Raw genomic sequence first — 13,645 nt, forward strand, 5'->3', positions numbered from 1 at the left:
GGGGGTAATTAGGCCCAGCCCTGATTAACTGTTAATTATTGATACCCAGCCTGGGCACGGGCAGGGGGGGACCCACCGCTGCAATCTCAGGCTGAGGACGGGAGCACTCGCTGCAGGAATGGCAGCAAAGCCCCCTTTCCCTGCGGGGAAAACTTATCCCTACCCCATCTCCCTAATGCGTTATCGGATAAAGGAGAAGGAAACCCACTTTTCCCCCTTCTTGATCAAAACCACGGGGTTTGGAGCCGGGGAAGCCGGCGCAAGGCAGTGAGCACGGTTTGATATTACATCTCCTGCTGTTCAGCGCGCCCCGACCCATCAAACATTCATCACTGTAATGCAATGCCGGAGGGCTGGAGCATCCCACGGGAGGATTTTGGGGGACACAGGAGCCCGCTACGCCCCATCCCTAACGTTGGTATTCATATATATATATATTCTGGTGTTGGTGTAGGATGACACCTGGGAATTAGATTTAATAGGGATGGCGGCGGCAGATTCCTGCTGCCATCTAGGGGCAAGCGATGGGCTTGAAGGAATTCCTTCTGGGCTGGTTCACAGCACCACCAAATCGTTCAGGTTGGAACTGGCCCCAGCTGAGCCCTGGAGAACATCACGAGTGACCGGCCGCCAACTGAAATCAACTCTGTTCACCACCAGCAAAGAGAATCATGGAATGGTTTGTGTTGGAAGGGACCTTAAAGCTTGCCCATTTCTAAGCCCCTGCCAGGGGCAGGGACCCCTTCCACTGGAGCAGCTTGCTCCAAGCCCCTGTGTCCAACCTGGCCCTGACCCTACAGGCCCTTGTCCCAAGCCCCTCTCCAGGTTTCCTGCAGCCCCTTCAGGCACTGGAGCTGCCCTCAGGTCTCCCCTTCAGGAGCCTTCTCTTGTCCAGGCTGCCCCAGCCCAGCTCTCTCAGCCTGGCTCCAGAGCAGAGCTGCTCCAGCCCTCGCAGCATCTCCATGGCCTCCTCTGGCCTCGCTCCAGCAGCTCCACGTCCCTCTTGTGCTGCTGCCCCAGTGCTGGATCAGGGCTGCAGGGGGGGGTCTCCCCAGAGCACAGCAGAGGGGCAGGATCCCCTCCCTGAGCTGCTGCTCACACTCTGGGGTGCAGCCCAGCACATGGGGGGCTCTGGGCTCAAGTGGACACTGAAGCTGGGTCATGAGGAGCTTCTCCTCACCCAACACCCCCAAGTCCCTTCTCCTCAGGCTGTTCAATCCAGTCTCCCTCAGCCTGGGTGTGTGCTGGGGATTACCCTGACACAGGGACAGGACCTTGCACTTGGCCTTGTGGAACATCATCCGGTTCACACATTCCCACCCCTCTAGCTTATCCAGGTACCTCTGGATCCCATCCCTTCCCTCCACTGTGGCAACCACACCACCCACCTTGCTGGAACCCCCCTGCTCTGATGCAGGACGCAGCTTCCAGTGGAAAACTGGAGTTTGCTGCTTCCCTGCCCTCTAGACCCGGTTTTGAGGAGCATCATCCAGTGCTGAGCCCCTCAGGGGATCAAATTCACTAAGTCCCAGCTGTGAGAACCATAGAGCTACACCAAGGAACAAAACCAAGGACAACACTGGCTGTAACTGCACTGTTTTCTCAAGCACCACAACAAAACCAAACAGCTTCAGGGAGTTCCAAGAGAACTGGGGAACTGGTTTCCCAGCAACTTCGCCTTGTTCGGAACCAAAACTAGGATCTGGCGAGTTTTCCTCACTCAGTTTTCAAGCTTCTCGATCTCATCCATGTCGCCCGGGTCCAGCTGCCTGATCTTGGTCTCTGTAGGAAGAGAAACAAAATGTGTCAGAGCTTTGGAAAATGGCACCCAGCAAGGGCAGGAGCTGGCGTTCGCACTGCCTGCATGCACCGCGGGCTGGGAAGCTCCCGCCGCTGGGAATTCCATGGTGCGGATCAAGGGTGGCTGCTGCGGAAGCAAGAGGCAGCCCAAGCAAGAGGCAGCAGCTCAGGTGAGGTTTGAGGCTCTGCTCCCACCTCCGAGGCAATGCCGGATGGGAAGAGGGTCGTTGTCCTTGTTGGGCAGCCCCAGCCTCAAGTCACGGTGTCAAAAAAGCAAGCAGGAGCTCATCCGCTTGGATTTCCATCCCATGCTGGGCTCCTCTGGCCAATTCCATGGTTGGACTCAGCCTCCTGGGTATTCCAGATGCAGTTATCCAGTGCTTCTGCTGCTTGGAAAAGCCTTTGCTGCAGTATCTGGCTCACGTGTGCCCTGCCAGGCTCTGCCATGGGCTCCTCTGGGGTTTGCATTTAAAGGACAAGCTACCGGGACAGCTGGGCAGCACTGAGGAAGGGACGTGGTTTTCCACACACCGAAAGGTTTTGATAACCCGCTTTTCCCTAAAAATCACAGGGAAAACATACCAGGATTTGAAAAGCCACCAGTGCAGCCACAGCATTTTGCACACGCCATGAAAAACCCCCTTGATATTCCCAAGTGGAATCTATTTCCACTCAGGAAAGACTCAGGCACCATTACAGCTGTCAGCTTCAATAGTGCAGCACAGACACCACATCCCTGGGATGCAGTTTTGCCAGGTAAGGGCAGATAAAATGCCTGAAGGAGGAAAAAGAAGCGATGCTGAGGCATCCTGGGTATGTCACACACAACTTCCTTGGCTGGTTGTCTGGAAATGCTGCTGCCAAGGAGGGAAAATCCCAGCCCTAGAAGGGCGATGGGCTAAAGGAGCAGCCCAGCAAGGTCCATGTGAGCTGGGAAACAGGCTGGAGGGGGGATCCCAATCCTCAACCCACCCCCCAGGATAGTTGGATATGGGCAGATACTCACGGAAATGCTCCTCTATCATCTCCACGAGCACCACGTCCTGGCTCTCCACCATGCTGAAGGCGATGCCGCTCTTCCCGAAGCGCCCCGTGCGCCCGATGCGGTGCAGGTAGGTCTCGAAGTCAGGCTCTCCCTGCTGGTTGGTGGGGAGGCTGAAGTTCACCACAATGGTGACCTGCTGCACGTCGATGCCTGCAAGAGGGAGACAGAGGGAGGGACCAGCTCACCCTGTGGGACGAACAGCTGGAGGTGAGGTGAGGGGCACTGGGATTTGGGGTACCTCTGGCGCAGACATTGGTGGCAATGAGGACCTTCTCCTTGCCGCTGCGGAAGCGCTGGATGACGTTGGCACGATGGGCAACCGTCAGCTCTGCTGTCAGGATGGCAACCTGGTGTCCATCCTGGGTCATGGCCACTGCCAGCCAGTCTGCACTCCTCCGTGTCTGGGAGAGGCAGGATGACGTGCGATAAGGTGCTGCTTTGGCCTTGCCAGCATCCCATCTTTCCCAGAACACACTCCACCGATATTCCCCTATCCCAAGTCCCCTGATCCTTCCAGGGAGCTCCTGGTGCTTCCCAGCACCTCAAATAAGGCAAAACATGATGTGGACAAGCTCAAAGCCTCTGTCAGGACACACGCTGAGGGCAGGGACATGCAGTGTGTTTCCATGTCACACATGGACCTCCCCGTCCTCCAAGGTGCTTTACCTGGCAGAAGATCATGGCCTGTCCGATGGTGATGCTGCCATAGATGTTGCAGAGAGCTTCGTACTTCTCCTCCCTGCTCCTGCACACAAAGAAGTACTGCCGGATGTTGCTGAGGGTGAGCTCGTCCTCCCGCAGCATTATCATGATGGGGTTGGAGACGATTTTCTCAGCAAACTCCCGCACGGTTGACTTGAAGGTGGCCGAGAACAGCAGCATCTGGCAGCTCTTGGGGAGAGCCCTGGGAAGAAGGAGAAGGACATGCCAGCCTGGCACCTGGATGGACTCATTAGAAGGAGGGGAAAAGGTAATTTAAGGTGATTTTGTGCCGCTGTAAAGGCTCAAAGGAAAGGGAATTGCGACAAAAGTCTTGCTGACTGTCCAATGGACACAGATTTACGGAGCCACATCCCTGGACTACGCAAAGCACATGTACAAACACCAATCCCATAGCAGCAAACCCCCTCCACATCACAGGGACGCTCTTCCGTTGCTGCTTCAGCTCATCTTGGGAGATGAATTCTCCCTCACTTCCCTCGAAGAGGGTTAAATCCATCAGGAACACCCACCTCTGGATGCGGATGCTCTGACCGGAGAGGCCCTGCGTGTCGATCATGATGTCGGCTTCATCCAGCACGAAGAGGGTGATCTTCTTCAGGTCCACAACCTTCTGCTTGAAACACCAATCCAGCATCGTTCCCGGTGTCCCGATGATGATCTGCTCCTTTAGCACAGTGCCCTGCAGGACTGCCAGAGAGGAAATGACCCCATGTCTCTCCCTCAGCCATCTCGGGGCTCCAGGAGGGGGTCCCAATGCTCCCATGGTGCCGGTGGCTCCAGGCAGGACTCACCTCGGTTTCCCCGGACCGCATACGCCACCCTGATGTCGGCACAAAACCGCCCGATGCCCTCGATCACGCACCCGATCTGCAGCGCCAGCTCGTAGGTGGGAGCCAAGCAGAGGCACTTGGGGGGAAATAAAGAGCTCTCAGACCAGAAACGCTTTGTTTAAAAGCCAAGGATACTCCCAGGGTGGGATACACCAGCAGACACGAGGGGCAAACGGGAAAATCCTACACTGCAACACTTGAAAGTGCAGGGGGACTGGGAGTTGATCTGATCTGAGGTCAGGGAGCTGGGAACATGGCCCAGCTGCAGGGACACAGGAGTCACTGTAACTGGTTCGGGGGGCGGGATACTGGTCTCCTGAAAGGTGCTGCAGCTCATTTCCATGCCCAGCTTTAAAGCAACAGCTTAAATCACCCTGTACACTGAAGATGAGTGGTCCCAAATGGCAGCAACCTGCTGGCACAGCAGGTTCTGCACACAGGGAGGTGACCAGGGGTCACAGGCGTGTTTAAACCACCAGAAAACCAGAAGCTTCTCCATTCGCTTTTCCAAGTTTAAACTCCAGGCTATCTAACGCCTGGCTTAAGCTAGCAAGAAATGCCTCCTTCCGGCAGGCACCAAGCCTTCTGTCCTACCTGCTGCTGCAATGGTACCTGTGGGTTCATCATCCCCTTCCAGCGGATAAAATCACATGGAAGCAGGGACAAACCCCTGGGATCTGCCCCCAGGCAGCATTTCAGGGCTTGGGCAAACCCTCCTGCATCAGCTTTCCCTTTCCCTACGTTACCTGAGGGTATTTCTCGGTGGCATTAACTCTGCTCAGCATGGCCAAGACAAAAGCTGCTGTTTTCCCTGTCCCTGACTGGCTCTGGGCAATCAGATTTTGGGGCCTGCAAGGCAAAGATGGCTTAGAGGAGCGCAAGGGTTGGGGTGTCTTGAGGGAGACGGGGATCACCACAGGGCATTCATTGCTACTCACGGGTAGGCCAGCATCATCGGCAGAGCTGTCTCCTGGATTTTGGATGGTCTGTTGAAGCCCATCATGTAAATACCCTGCAAAAGCTCCTTTTTCCTGTGAAAACACCAGAAAACCCATCAGAAACGATCAGTTTGGGGAGTGCTGGTGACTCTTTGCTGGGGACACACACACACACACTCACAGGGGCAGCTCCTCGAAGCTTCTGATGGAGTAGAGCGGGGAACTGGGGTCCCGCTGCAGGATCTCTACGGCGTGGCAGGACTCCACGAGGGATGTGCGGATCAGCTTGTTCAGCAGCGAGGTTTCGGCTGGCACCACTGGAAGAAGCAAGAATTCATTAAAAGGGCCGGTGTTGTTTAGAGTTACCATTGACTGCTGGAGAGCACCCTCAGTAGGGCAGGAGGCTCTGCAGAGGGAGCCGGACAGGCTGGATCGACTGGCTGCGACCATGAGGTTCAACAAGGCGAAGTGCCCGCAGCCACCCCGTGCAAGGCTCCAGGATCCCAAATCGCTTTTAACAGCCAGCTTGTCCCCTTCCCTGCCACACAGGGCTCCTGGGGACCCCGACCCCGCCGAGGTGCCCCCCGCTGCAGGGTCCTACCTTTCTCCTCCTCCTCCTCTTCACCCTCCTCTTCATCCTTCTCCTCGTCGCCTCGTCCAGCTGTGGGAGGAGAAGCGGAGTTGAGGCGGGCGTGGCGGCCGGGCCCTCCCCGAGGCGGGGCCGGGGCCGGCGCTCACCGCGGCGGCGCACGAAGGGGTCCCGGCAGCCGTGCGGGGTGCGGGGCGCGGGCAGGTGCCGGGGGGTGGCGGTGGAGCCCGGCGGGAAGCGGCAGGGAAGCGGCAGCAGCCCCGCGGGAGCGGCCTCGCAGCCGCCGCTGTCCCCCGCCTCCGCCATGGCTCCCGCCCGGCACCGCTCCTGAGGGACGACGCCGGGCGACGCGCCCCCTGGCGGACGGGAGGAACGCGGGGGGAACCGGACGGGGCAGGCGCTTCCGGGGCACCGGCACCGCAGGTAGGAGTGGGGACGTGGGCCCCGGGGCGAGAGGAGCGGGGAGCCGGGAGGGTGTCAGGAGGCCCCTGGGGTGATGAGGGGCACGGACTGACCCATGGAGGGGGTGGAAGTGGGGCACTGTGCCCCACAAGGTGCTGGGGACAAGGACCCTATAGGGTGCAGAACAGGGACCCCATAGGGTGCCAGCACTGCTCCCATAGGGGTTTCCTGGGGATCCCTGGGGTGCTGGAGGAGCAGGGACAATGTATGGTGGTGGCACTGTCCCCCAAAGGATTCTGGGGGGGATTCCCTGGGGTGCTGGAGGAGCAGGGACCCCATAGGGTGAGGGACAGGGACCTCATGGGGTGCCAGCACTGCTCCCCACAGGGTTTGGGGGAGTTCCTAGGGTGCTGGATGAGCAGGGGCCTTGTGGAGTGGTGTTGCTGTTCCTCATAAGGTTTCGGGTGGGTCCTTAGGGTGCTAAAGGAGCAGGGACCCTGTAGGGTGGTGGCAGTGTCCCCCATGGGGCTTTAGGGGATCCCTGGGTGGTGGCCACAGACACCCCTCTATCAGGGGGTCCACAGGGCACTGGAGCACGGGGTGCCAGAACTCCCCAGTGTGGGGTGACAGCAGGGTGTGCCTCATCCCCCTCAGAGGAGGTTTTAGGGACCCGACATGGGGCTCCCATTGTCACCTCCTTCCCGTCCTTCCCATGCCCTCTTCCAGCCGTTCCTGAGGTTTTGGGGACCTCTACTGCACAAATCACCAAACTTCTGGAAATATGGGTGGGGGAACCATGAAAATCACGAGGATAATGTTGGGCTTAATTCCCCCTAAAATGTGTTTTAAAAACAAGGTAAAGTGGGGCCAAGTGAGACACAAAGATGAGCCTGGAGTAACAGGTACTGGCTGAGGGGGTGAGGAAATGTCTCTAATTAACCCACAGGACAATAAAGAATGTTTCCACACACTTTATTAGAGATATTGCCATAAATAAAACCTCACGTGAGAATCCAGGAGCACTCAAATCCCAAAGATCCTTACATCCTGATTCCTAACACCCCGAACCTGAACTTGGAAGGAAGCTTTCAGCTCTGCGCCAGGCGAAGTTTTAATACCAGGATTTAACCCTCTAGAAATGCATAAAAAAAGGGAGTTTTCCCAAATTATCAAGGATTTTGAGGGGGAAAAATGCATTCGTTGTGTGGTTCAGATATCTGTATGGAGCGGGCCTAGGTGGAGGTGGCTTTCCTGGGAATGAGGCCGTTGGCCAGGTCCCAGCGCACTTCCCAGCGCAGGGCAGCTCTCTTCTTCTCAGTGGGCACCGTGTAGGTGTTGGGGACGTAGAGGTGTTGCGGTGGCTTCCCGGGAAGCTCGGCCTTGCAGAGCATCTGCTCTCGGATGCTCCAGCGCAGTTCCTGCCGCTGATCCTCTCCCGGGATCCGGAACTTCTCCCATTCTCGTTTATACTCAAAGTATTTGGCCACTCGGTCAGTTTTCCCCCTGTTCCGTCCCAGCAGCTCGAGCCGTGGTGGGATGAAGGATTTGGGTTGTCCCGCTGTGTACTGAGAAACAGGAGAGCTCCTGCTCCCGAAATCCCCGAGGAGAAAGGGGGATCTGTCCAGAGGGAGCCACTGGCACAGAGATTCATCACGGGAGCTGCTGCTGGTTTCAATCTCCCCCTCAGAGATGCTGTCGTCTGGCTCAGACAATTCCTGCCTGGGGCTCCAAACCTCAGGATCGCTCTCGGGCTCACTGGGCACTGACTCATCAGACACCTCCACTCCCCCATCGGGTCTACGCCTTAACACCTTCCTTTTCATGACCAGCCTCTTGGCTCCTCTCTGCTCCTTGGAGCATCGAGGGAAGCCTGGCTGTGTTCCCAAACTGAGGGAGGCATCAACATAGTGATCGTGGTGGGGGTGTGCCCCCTGCTCGCTGCCCCCACGCTGGGGGTGCTGCGCTGCAGCCGGCAGCTCCTCGGCATCCAGAGTGGTCCATTCGTACCTGTCTGCTCCCATTGTATCCATGATTTTCACCAGATTGGGTGGATTCTGTAAAGAAACAGTAAACCAGAGTTAATTCCTTGCAGCACTTGGAGCTGAAGACATAAAGTGGGCTCTGACACTCAACTGCTGAATCTCCTGCTGCCAGCAGAAGGCTCTTCACTTACAGCAGTGCAGATATAAACACCCCCCCCCATCCCCAAGGACACCCCCAAATTCCAGTTTCAAAACAGCACTGAAATTAATTCAGTGATACGTAAGGTACTAACAGGATGATGGACAAGCACAGGGTGGATTCAGTTTGCTGTATAATAGATTTTCCCCTTGTACCTGCTCTTAAAAACATGGAATTGAGCCACGATTTAATCCAGGGATGGCCAAGAGGATTTTACTCCCACAGAAGAAAAGGCTCATTTGCAGCCCAAAGGCTGAGTGTGATTATGGCATTCCTCAGGAACTGTGCTGAAAAGGGATCTGGAGACAGATTCCAGTCGTGACACAGGTTTAGGATGACTGGTTTGGAAAAGAGAGAAGGAAAACTCCAGTTTGAAGCGTGCTGTTATGAAATGCTGGAGCAGATGGTGTGGTGAGATGAGTGGCAGGTGTTAGCGAGCTGTCTGGTGTGGTGGTGCTGGCTCAGCGTGCTGGGGAATGGAAAAGGCTCCACCATGGTGTGGATAGCACAAAGCCAGCTGAGAATGCTGGATCCCACAGAACACTGAGAGGTTAAAACAATAAATTATTCTGTGGGTAATGATTATTTCATAGAGCAAAGTTACAGATGTGATAAAGCCACATAAAAATGTGATTTCCTTCTTTGCAGAACCCAAGGAGCCCCTCGCAGCTACCAAAGGCTTCAGGACTATGGCCGAGGGGAGCACGGCTGCTGATCAGGAGCAGCTCTTGAGAAGGGTGCAGGAGCTGGAAGAGGAGGTGAGGAGGCTGCGGGAGAAGTTGCGAGAGGATGAGGAGGGCACTGGGAAACAAGAGGCTCCATCAGCCCCACGGAAGAGCAAGAAACGCCAACAACGGCCGTTTGATTTCGGAGCCTATGGCCGCAGACACGTGGCACTGAAGATCTCCTACCTGGGCTGGGGCTACCAGGGCTTTGCCAGCCAGGAAAACACCACCAACACCATCGAGGAGAAGCTCTTTGAAGCCTTGAAGAAGACACGGCTGGTAGATGACAGACAGACATCCAACTATCACCGCTGCGGGCGGACAGACAAAGGAGTCAGTGCGTTTGGACAGGTCAGGATCACCCCCTGCTGGGGCTTTTCCTGGGTTTCTGGGCTCCTGTGGGATTAATGTCTTCTGTGATGAGCCAAGACATGGGTTGGATTTATTTTTCTTTAAAGCCAGAAGCTTTAAAATCTAAAACTGAGCCTGGTGCTGGCTTCCTGCACATAGGATGGGGATTTTTTGACCCTCAGAGTGTTTATTAGCATTGTTTTTCCCCAGGGTGCTGTTTTAAGAGGATGAAACATGGTTTTCAGGCTGCAGCTTCCCAAGAGCCCAGAAAGGGAAGATGCCCCTTCCTTGCAGAGCCCTGGCAGCTGATTTAACTGGCTCACCCCAACAAAAAATGAAATAGAATCCAAGAATTGGATCTCTTCCTGTGGAGTCAGGCAGCCCAATTCCTGCGCAGAAGGGTCTGAGGGTAGCTGGAGCGGAAGGGAGCGTGGGAGCGGGAGGGAGTGAAGCGATGGCTTCGCCGCCAGGCCAGTCTCTCCTTCCCTCCTGGCTCGGGAATTGGAGCCAGCTCAGTTTTTGCTTCAGATGGGCTGTCTGCTCTCCTTCATGGGATGAGCCACATGGAATAGGGCAGGGGCCGGCTTTCCCTGTGCTGTTTGAAGCATGCAAGCACCTGCAGTGTTCATTAACTTGCTCCCACAGCAGGTTTCCCAGGCAGCCAGGCTGTTACTGCCTTAAACCATCACCTCCAGACAAAAAAAATAAGTGAAATAATAAAAAAGCGCATTATATCCAAAAACCAGGGCCTAAAGTCGAAGCAGTTTTGAGCTACGTAGGCAGCCTGCAAGTTTCTGTGTTATTAAAGGAATCTGTAGCATCTGCTGGGAACCTGAGCAGAGGCAGCTCTTCCCGCAGGAAGGAGTGGGGAGATGGCCCCATTTGAGACACCTTCCTCTGGAGGAGATCCTGAATTTATTTCACAGTGGTGTAGGAAGACTTGGCTCCCCAGAATACACCCATCTGCCATTTCATCCTGGCATTCCTCATTTTGCAGGTGATCTCCCTCGATCTCCGCTCCAACCTGCTGGAGGGGCAGAAGCTCAATGGCCACAGGGGTGCCTCGGAAGGGAAGAGCGAGGAGGAGCTCCGCTACACCCATATTCTGAACAGGGTGCTCCCACCTGACATCAGGGTGCTGGCCTGGGCCCCCGTGGAGCCTGAATTCAGCGCCAGGTTCAGCTGCCTCAAGAGGACCTACCGGTACTTCTTCCCCTGCGCCAACCTGGACGTGGGGCTCATGCACGCCGCGGCCCAGAGGTACGTGGGGACGCATGACTTCCGTAATCTCTGCAAAATGGACGTTGCCAACGGGGTGGTGAACTTCCAGAGGACGATCCTGAGTGCTGGAGTGACATGGGTTGAAGGAGGAGGAGGAACAGGCCCACAGGATCCCTTCCATCTGTGCCAGTTTGAGGTGACAGGCCAAGCGTTCCTCTATCACCAAGTGCGCTGCATGATGGCCGTCCTCTTCCTCATCGGCCAGGGGATGGAGAGCCCAGAGGTCATCGATGAGCTGCTGGATGTGGAGAAGAACCCTCAAAAGCCACAGTACAGGTACGGGAGGCTTGGGAACACTTGCTGGGCTGCTTCTTGAGGCGATGGCTGTGTGTGAAGTACTGCTGGCAAGGCAATTCTCTGCCAGCCTGCGAAGCAGTCTCTCACAATATGGAAGCAAGCTGCCAGCGGCCTCTCCGGGAGGTATCCATAAGGATCTCAGTTTTGTTGCTCTCAGACAGACTTTATGGCTTTAGTCCATGGTATTTGGTAAAAGCTAATTCAGTTTTTAAAGGCAAAGGGAGTTCTGTAAAAGACAGGGCTGCTTTTGGCAGAGGGCAGGGTGTTGTGTGAGCCTTTTCTGTCACAGATCCCTCCAGACAGTGACAGCTAACACTTCCCTCCTCTTCCCCAGCATGGCAGTAGAGTTCCCTCTTGTCCTGTATGACTGTGAGTTTGAGAACATTCAGTGGCTCTACGACCAGGAGGTACAGGAGTTCAATGTCACACACCTGCAGCAGCTCTGGGCCAGCCACGCCGTCAAAACCCAAGTGCTGCGCAGCATGTTGCAGGGGTTAGATGCTGCTCCTGTGGCTACGGGCAAAGGTAAGGGATGGGTTTGTGGCAATATCTGGGGCAGGGCAATCCCAGACACAGTTTTGGTGGAGAACTGGTTCAGAGCAGCCCTGAGAAGGACTTTGGGGTGTTAGTGGATGAGAAGTTCCCTATGACATGGCTTCAGTGTGCACTTGAGCCCAGAAACCCCCATGTGCTGGGCTGCATTCCCGGAGCATGAGCAGCAGCTCAGGGAAGGGATTCTCCCCCTCTGCTGCGCTCTGGGGAGATCCCCCCTGCAGCCCTGATCCAGCTCTGGAGCAACAGCACAAGAGGGATGTGGAGCTGTTGGAGCGAGTCCAGAGGAGGCCATGGAGGTGCTGCGAGGACTGGAGCAGCTCTGCTCTGGAGCCAGGCTGAGAGAGCTGGGCTGGGGCAGCCTGGAGAAGAGAAGGCTCCTGAAGGGGAGACCTTAGAGCAGCTCCAGTGCCTGAAGGGGCTGCAGGAAACCTGGAGAGGGGCTTGGGACAAGGGCCTGTAGGGACAGGCCAAGGGGAATGGCTTTAACCTGCCCAGGGGGAGACTGAGCTGAGCTCTTAGGCAGAAGCTCTTCCCTGTGAGGGTGCTGAGGCGCTGGCACAGGGTGCCCAGAGGAGCTGTGGCTGCCCCATCCCTGGCAGTGCTCAAGGCCAGGTTGGACACAGGGGCTTGGAGCAAGCTACTCCAGTGGAAGGGGTCCCTGCCCATGGCAGGGGGGTGGAGCTGATGAGCTTTAAGGTCCCTTCCAAGACAAACCATTCCATGATTCTATGAATATCACAGAATTACAGAGGGATGGGTTTTGAGGAAGGACAGGAAGAGGGGATTAAGTAGATTGTTCAAACCATGGGTGTTGTTTTCATTGCATCACAGGTGAGGAGAGCAGCAGCACCATCCTCTGGGCAGCCCGGCAGCCCCCGCTCTGCCGCCAGGCCAGTGGTTTTGTGGAAGGTGTCCGAGCCCGCACGTACAAGCCTTTGCTGTCCCGTCCCAAGTGCGAGGGGCTGGAGGCCCGTATCCAGCACTTTGTGCAGAGGGGCCGCATCCAGTCCCCCCTCGGGCTGGAGCTGGAGGGGGACAGGGACCAGCAGCCCCCCGAGAGCAAGAGGAGCCACAGCAGGGATGTCCAAGAGCAGCCTCCCAAGCGGGTCTGCGTGGATACGGAGTGATAGTGATGGGTCACCTCAGCAAGAGGGTATCTCAACCCTTTACCTTTTCATACAATTGGTAAAAATATGCCATTTTCTAGTGCTATTTTTATAAATATCAAGGAAAGCCACATCTGTGTGTGCCTGGTTCTGGGCTCCTCAGTGCGAGAAAGACAAGGAGCTGCTGGAGAGGGTCCAGCGGAGGCTGCAGGGATGCTCAGGGGTCTGGAGCATCTCTCTGATGAGGAGAGATTGCAGGAGCTCCTGGGGAAGAGCAGCCTGAGAGGGGATCTCATCAATGCAGGTGAAGAGCTCCAAGGTGGGTGCCAGCAGGATGGTGCCAGACTGTTTCCAGTAGTGCCCAGTGACAGGACGAGGAGCAACAGCCATAAACTAAACCAAACCAAGTTTCACCTCAACATGAGGAAGAACTTCTTCCCATTGAGGGTGTCAGAGCACTGAGCAGGCTGCCCAGGGTGGGTGTGAAGTCTCCCTCTATAGAGACATCCAGATCCCACCAAGGACACGTTCTTGTGTGACCTGCTCTGGCTGGCCTTGGACTGGGTGATCTCCAGAGGGCTCTGTGGAATGCCAAGGAACGCGGCTGTGTCCTCGGGGGGGAATGGAGGTGCCTCAGCCCCCTCACACTACCGAGCCGACCCCGGCCCGTGCCAGCCCGGCTCCCCGCGGTACCTGTGAGGGCCCGGCCGCTCCCGTCCTCCCTTCGCGACCGTTACCGGCAGCGACCGCCGCCGCCGCGCTTCAAACCGCCGGAGCCGAGGTGGAGCCGTCCGCTGAGGCGGCCCTGCGCGGCGACACTAT

At 56.4% G+C, this 13,645-nt stretch overlaps 3 protein-coding genes across 5 annotated transcripts; 1 reads left to right on the plus strand and 2 right to left on the minus strand.

Annotated features, from left to right (window-relative positions):
• Nucleotides 1-1,584: 1,584 nt before the first annotated feature.
• DDX25 (DEAD-box helicase 25) lies at nucleotides 1,585-6,310 on the minus strand. 3 transcript variants are annotated; one of them, XR_010616410.1, is made up of 12 exons: nucleotides 6,075-6,310; nucleotides 5,938-5,997; nucleotides 5,518-5,653; nucleotides 5,337-5,429; nucleotides 5,145-5,247; nucleotides 4,360-4,474; nucleotides 4,078-4,255; nucleotides 3,512-3,749; nucleotides 3,084-3,246; nucleotides 2,807-2,995; nucleotides 1,996-2,186; nucleotides 1,585-1,782 (listed from the first exon to the last, which is right to left on the minus strand). XR_010616410.1 is itself a non-coding variant. In XM_065696902.1 (11 exons), exons 1-11 carry the CDS (start codon nucleotides 6,229-6,231, stop codon nucleotides 1,721-1,723), a joined length of 1,494 nt encoding a protein of 497 aa, XP_065552974.1. In that variant the 5' UTR covers nucleotides 6,232-6,310; the 3' UTR covers nucleotides 1,585-1,720. The 3 variants fall into 3 exon arrangements, 2 of the variants coding, with proteins under 2 accessions (XP_065552974.1, XP_065552973.1); XM_065696902.1 differs by lacking the exon at nucleotides 1,996-2,186; XM_065696901.1 differs by lacking the exon at nucleotides 1,585-1,782 and having other exon boundaries at nucleotides 2,080-2,358.
• PUS3 (pseudouridine synthase 3) lies at nucleotides 5,948-12,954 on the plus strand. The gene is made up of 5 exons (XM_065696905.1): nucleotides 5,948-6,348; nucleotides 9,157-9,584; nucleotides 10,582-11,141; nucleotides 11,497-11,687; nucleotides 12,549-12,954. The coding sequence occupies exons 2-5, from the start codon at nucleotides 9,198-9,200 to the stop codon at nucleotides 12,842-12,844; spliced, it is 1,434 nt and encodes a 477-aa protein (XP_065552977.1). The 5' UTR covers nucleotides 5,948-6,348; nucleotides 9,157-9,197; the 3' UTR covers nucleotides 12,845-12,954.
• HYLS1 (HYLS1 centriolar and ciliogenesis associated) lies at nucleotides 7,284-13,628 on the minus strand. Its single transcript, XM_065696907.1, has 2 exons — nucleotides 13,517-13,628; nucleotides 7,284-8,381 (listed from the first exon to the last, which is right to left on the minus strand). Exon 2 carries the CDS (start codon nucleotides 8,355-8,357, stop codon nucleotides 7,560-7,562), a length of 798 nt encoding a protein of 265 aa, XP_065552979.1. The 5' UTR covers nucleotides 8,358-8,381; nucleotides 13,517-13,628; the 3' UTR covers nucleotides 7,284-7,559.
• Between the last annotated feature and the right edge of the window lie 17 nt (nucleotides 13,629-13,645).

The sequence above is a fragment of the Lathamus discolor genome, chromosome 17 (genome assembly GCF_037157495.1).
Source record: "Lathamus discolor isolate bLatDis1 chromosome 17, bLatDis1.hap1, whole genome shotgun sequence".
NCBI lineage: Eukaryota > Metazoa > Chordata > Aves > Psittaciformes > Psittacidae > Lathamus > Lathamus discolor.

Bases quoted from the DNA above. Each gene is read 5' to 3' on its own strand.
- DDX25 (XM_065696901.1), bottom strand. From the start codon at position 6,231: ATGGCGGAGGCGGGGGACAGCGGCGGCTGCGAGGCCGCTCCCGCGGGG. The intron at 2,996-3,083 runs GTACCCCAAATC...TCCCTCTTGCAG, and splicing joins CACCAATGTCTGCGCCAGAG to GCATCGACGTGCAGCAGGTC. The intron at 2,359-2,806 runs GTGAGTATCTGC...TGTGATTTTTAG, and splicing joins GATGATAGAGGAGCATTTCC to GGAAAAGCGGGTTATCAAAA.
- PUS3 (XM_065696905.1), top strand. From the start codon at position 9,198: ATGGCCGAGGGGAGCACGGCTGCTGATCAGGAGCAGCTCTTGAGAAGG. The intron at 9,585-10,581 runs GTCAGGATCACC...CTCATTTTGCAG, and splicing joins GAGTCAGTGCGTTTGGACAG to GTGATCTCCCTCGATCTCCG. The intron at 11,142-11,496 runs GTACGGGAGGCT...CCTCTTCCCCAG, and splicing joins CCTCAAAAGCCACAGTACAG to CATGGCAGTAGAGTTCCCTC.
- HYLS1 (XM_065696907.1), bottom strand. From the start codon at position 8,357: ATGGATACAATGGGAGCAGACAGGTACGAATGGACCACTCTGGATGCC.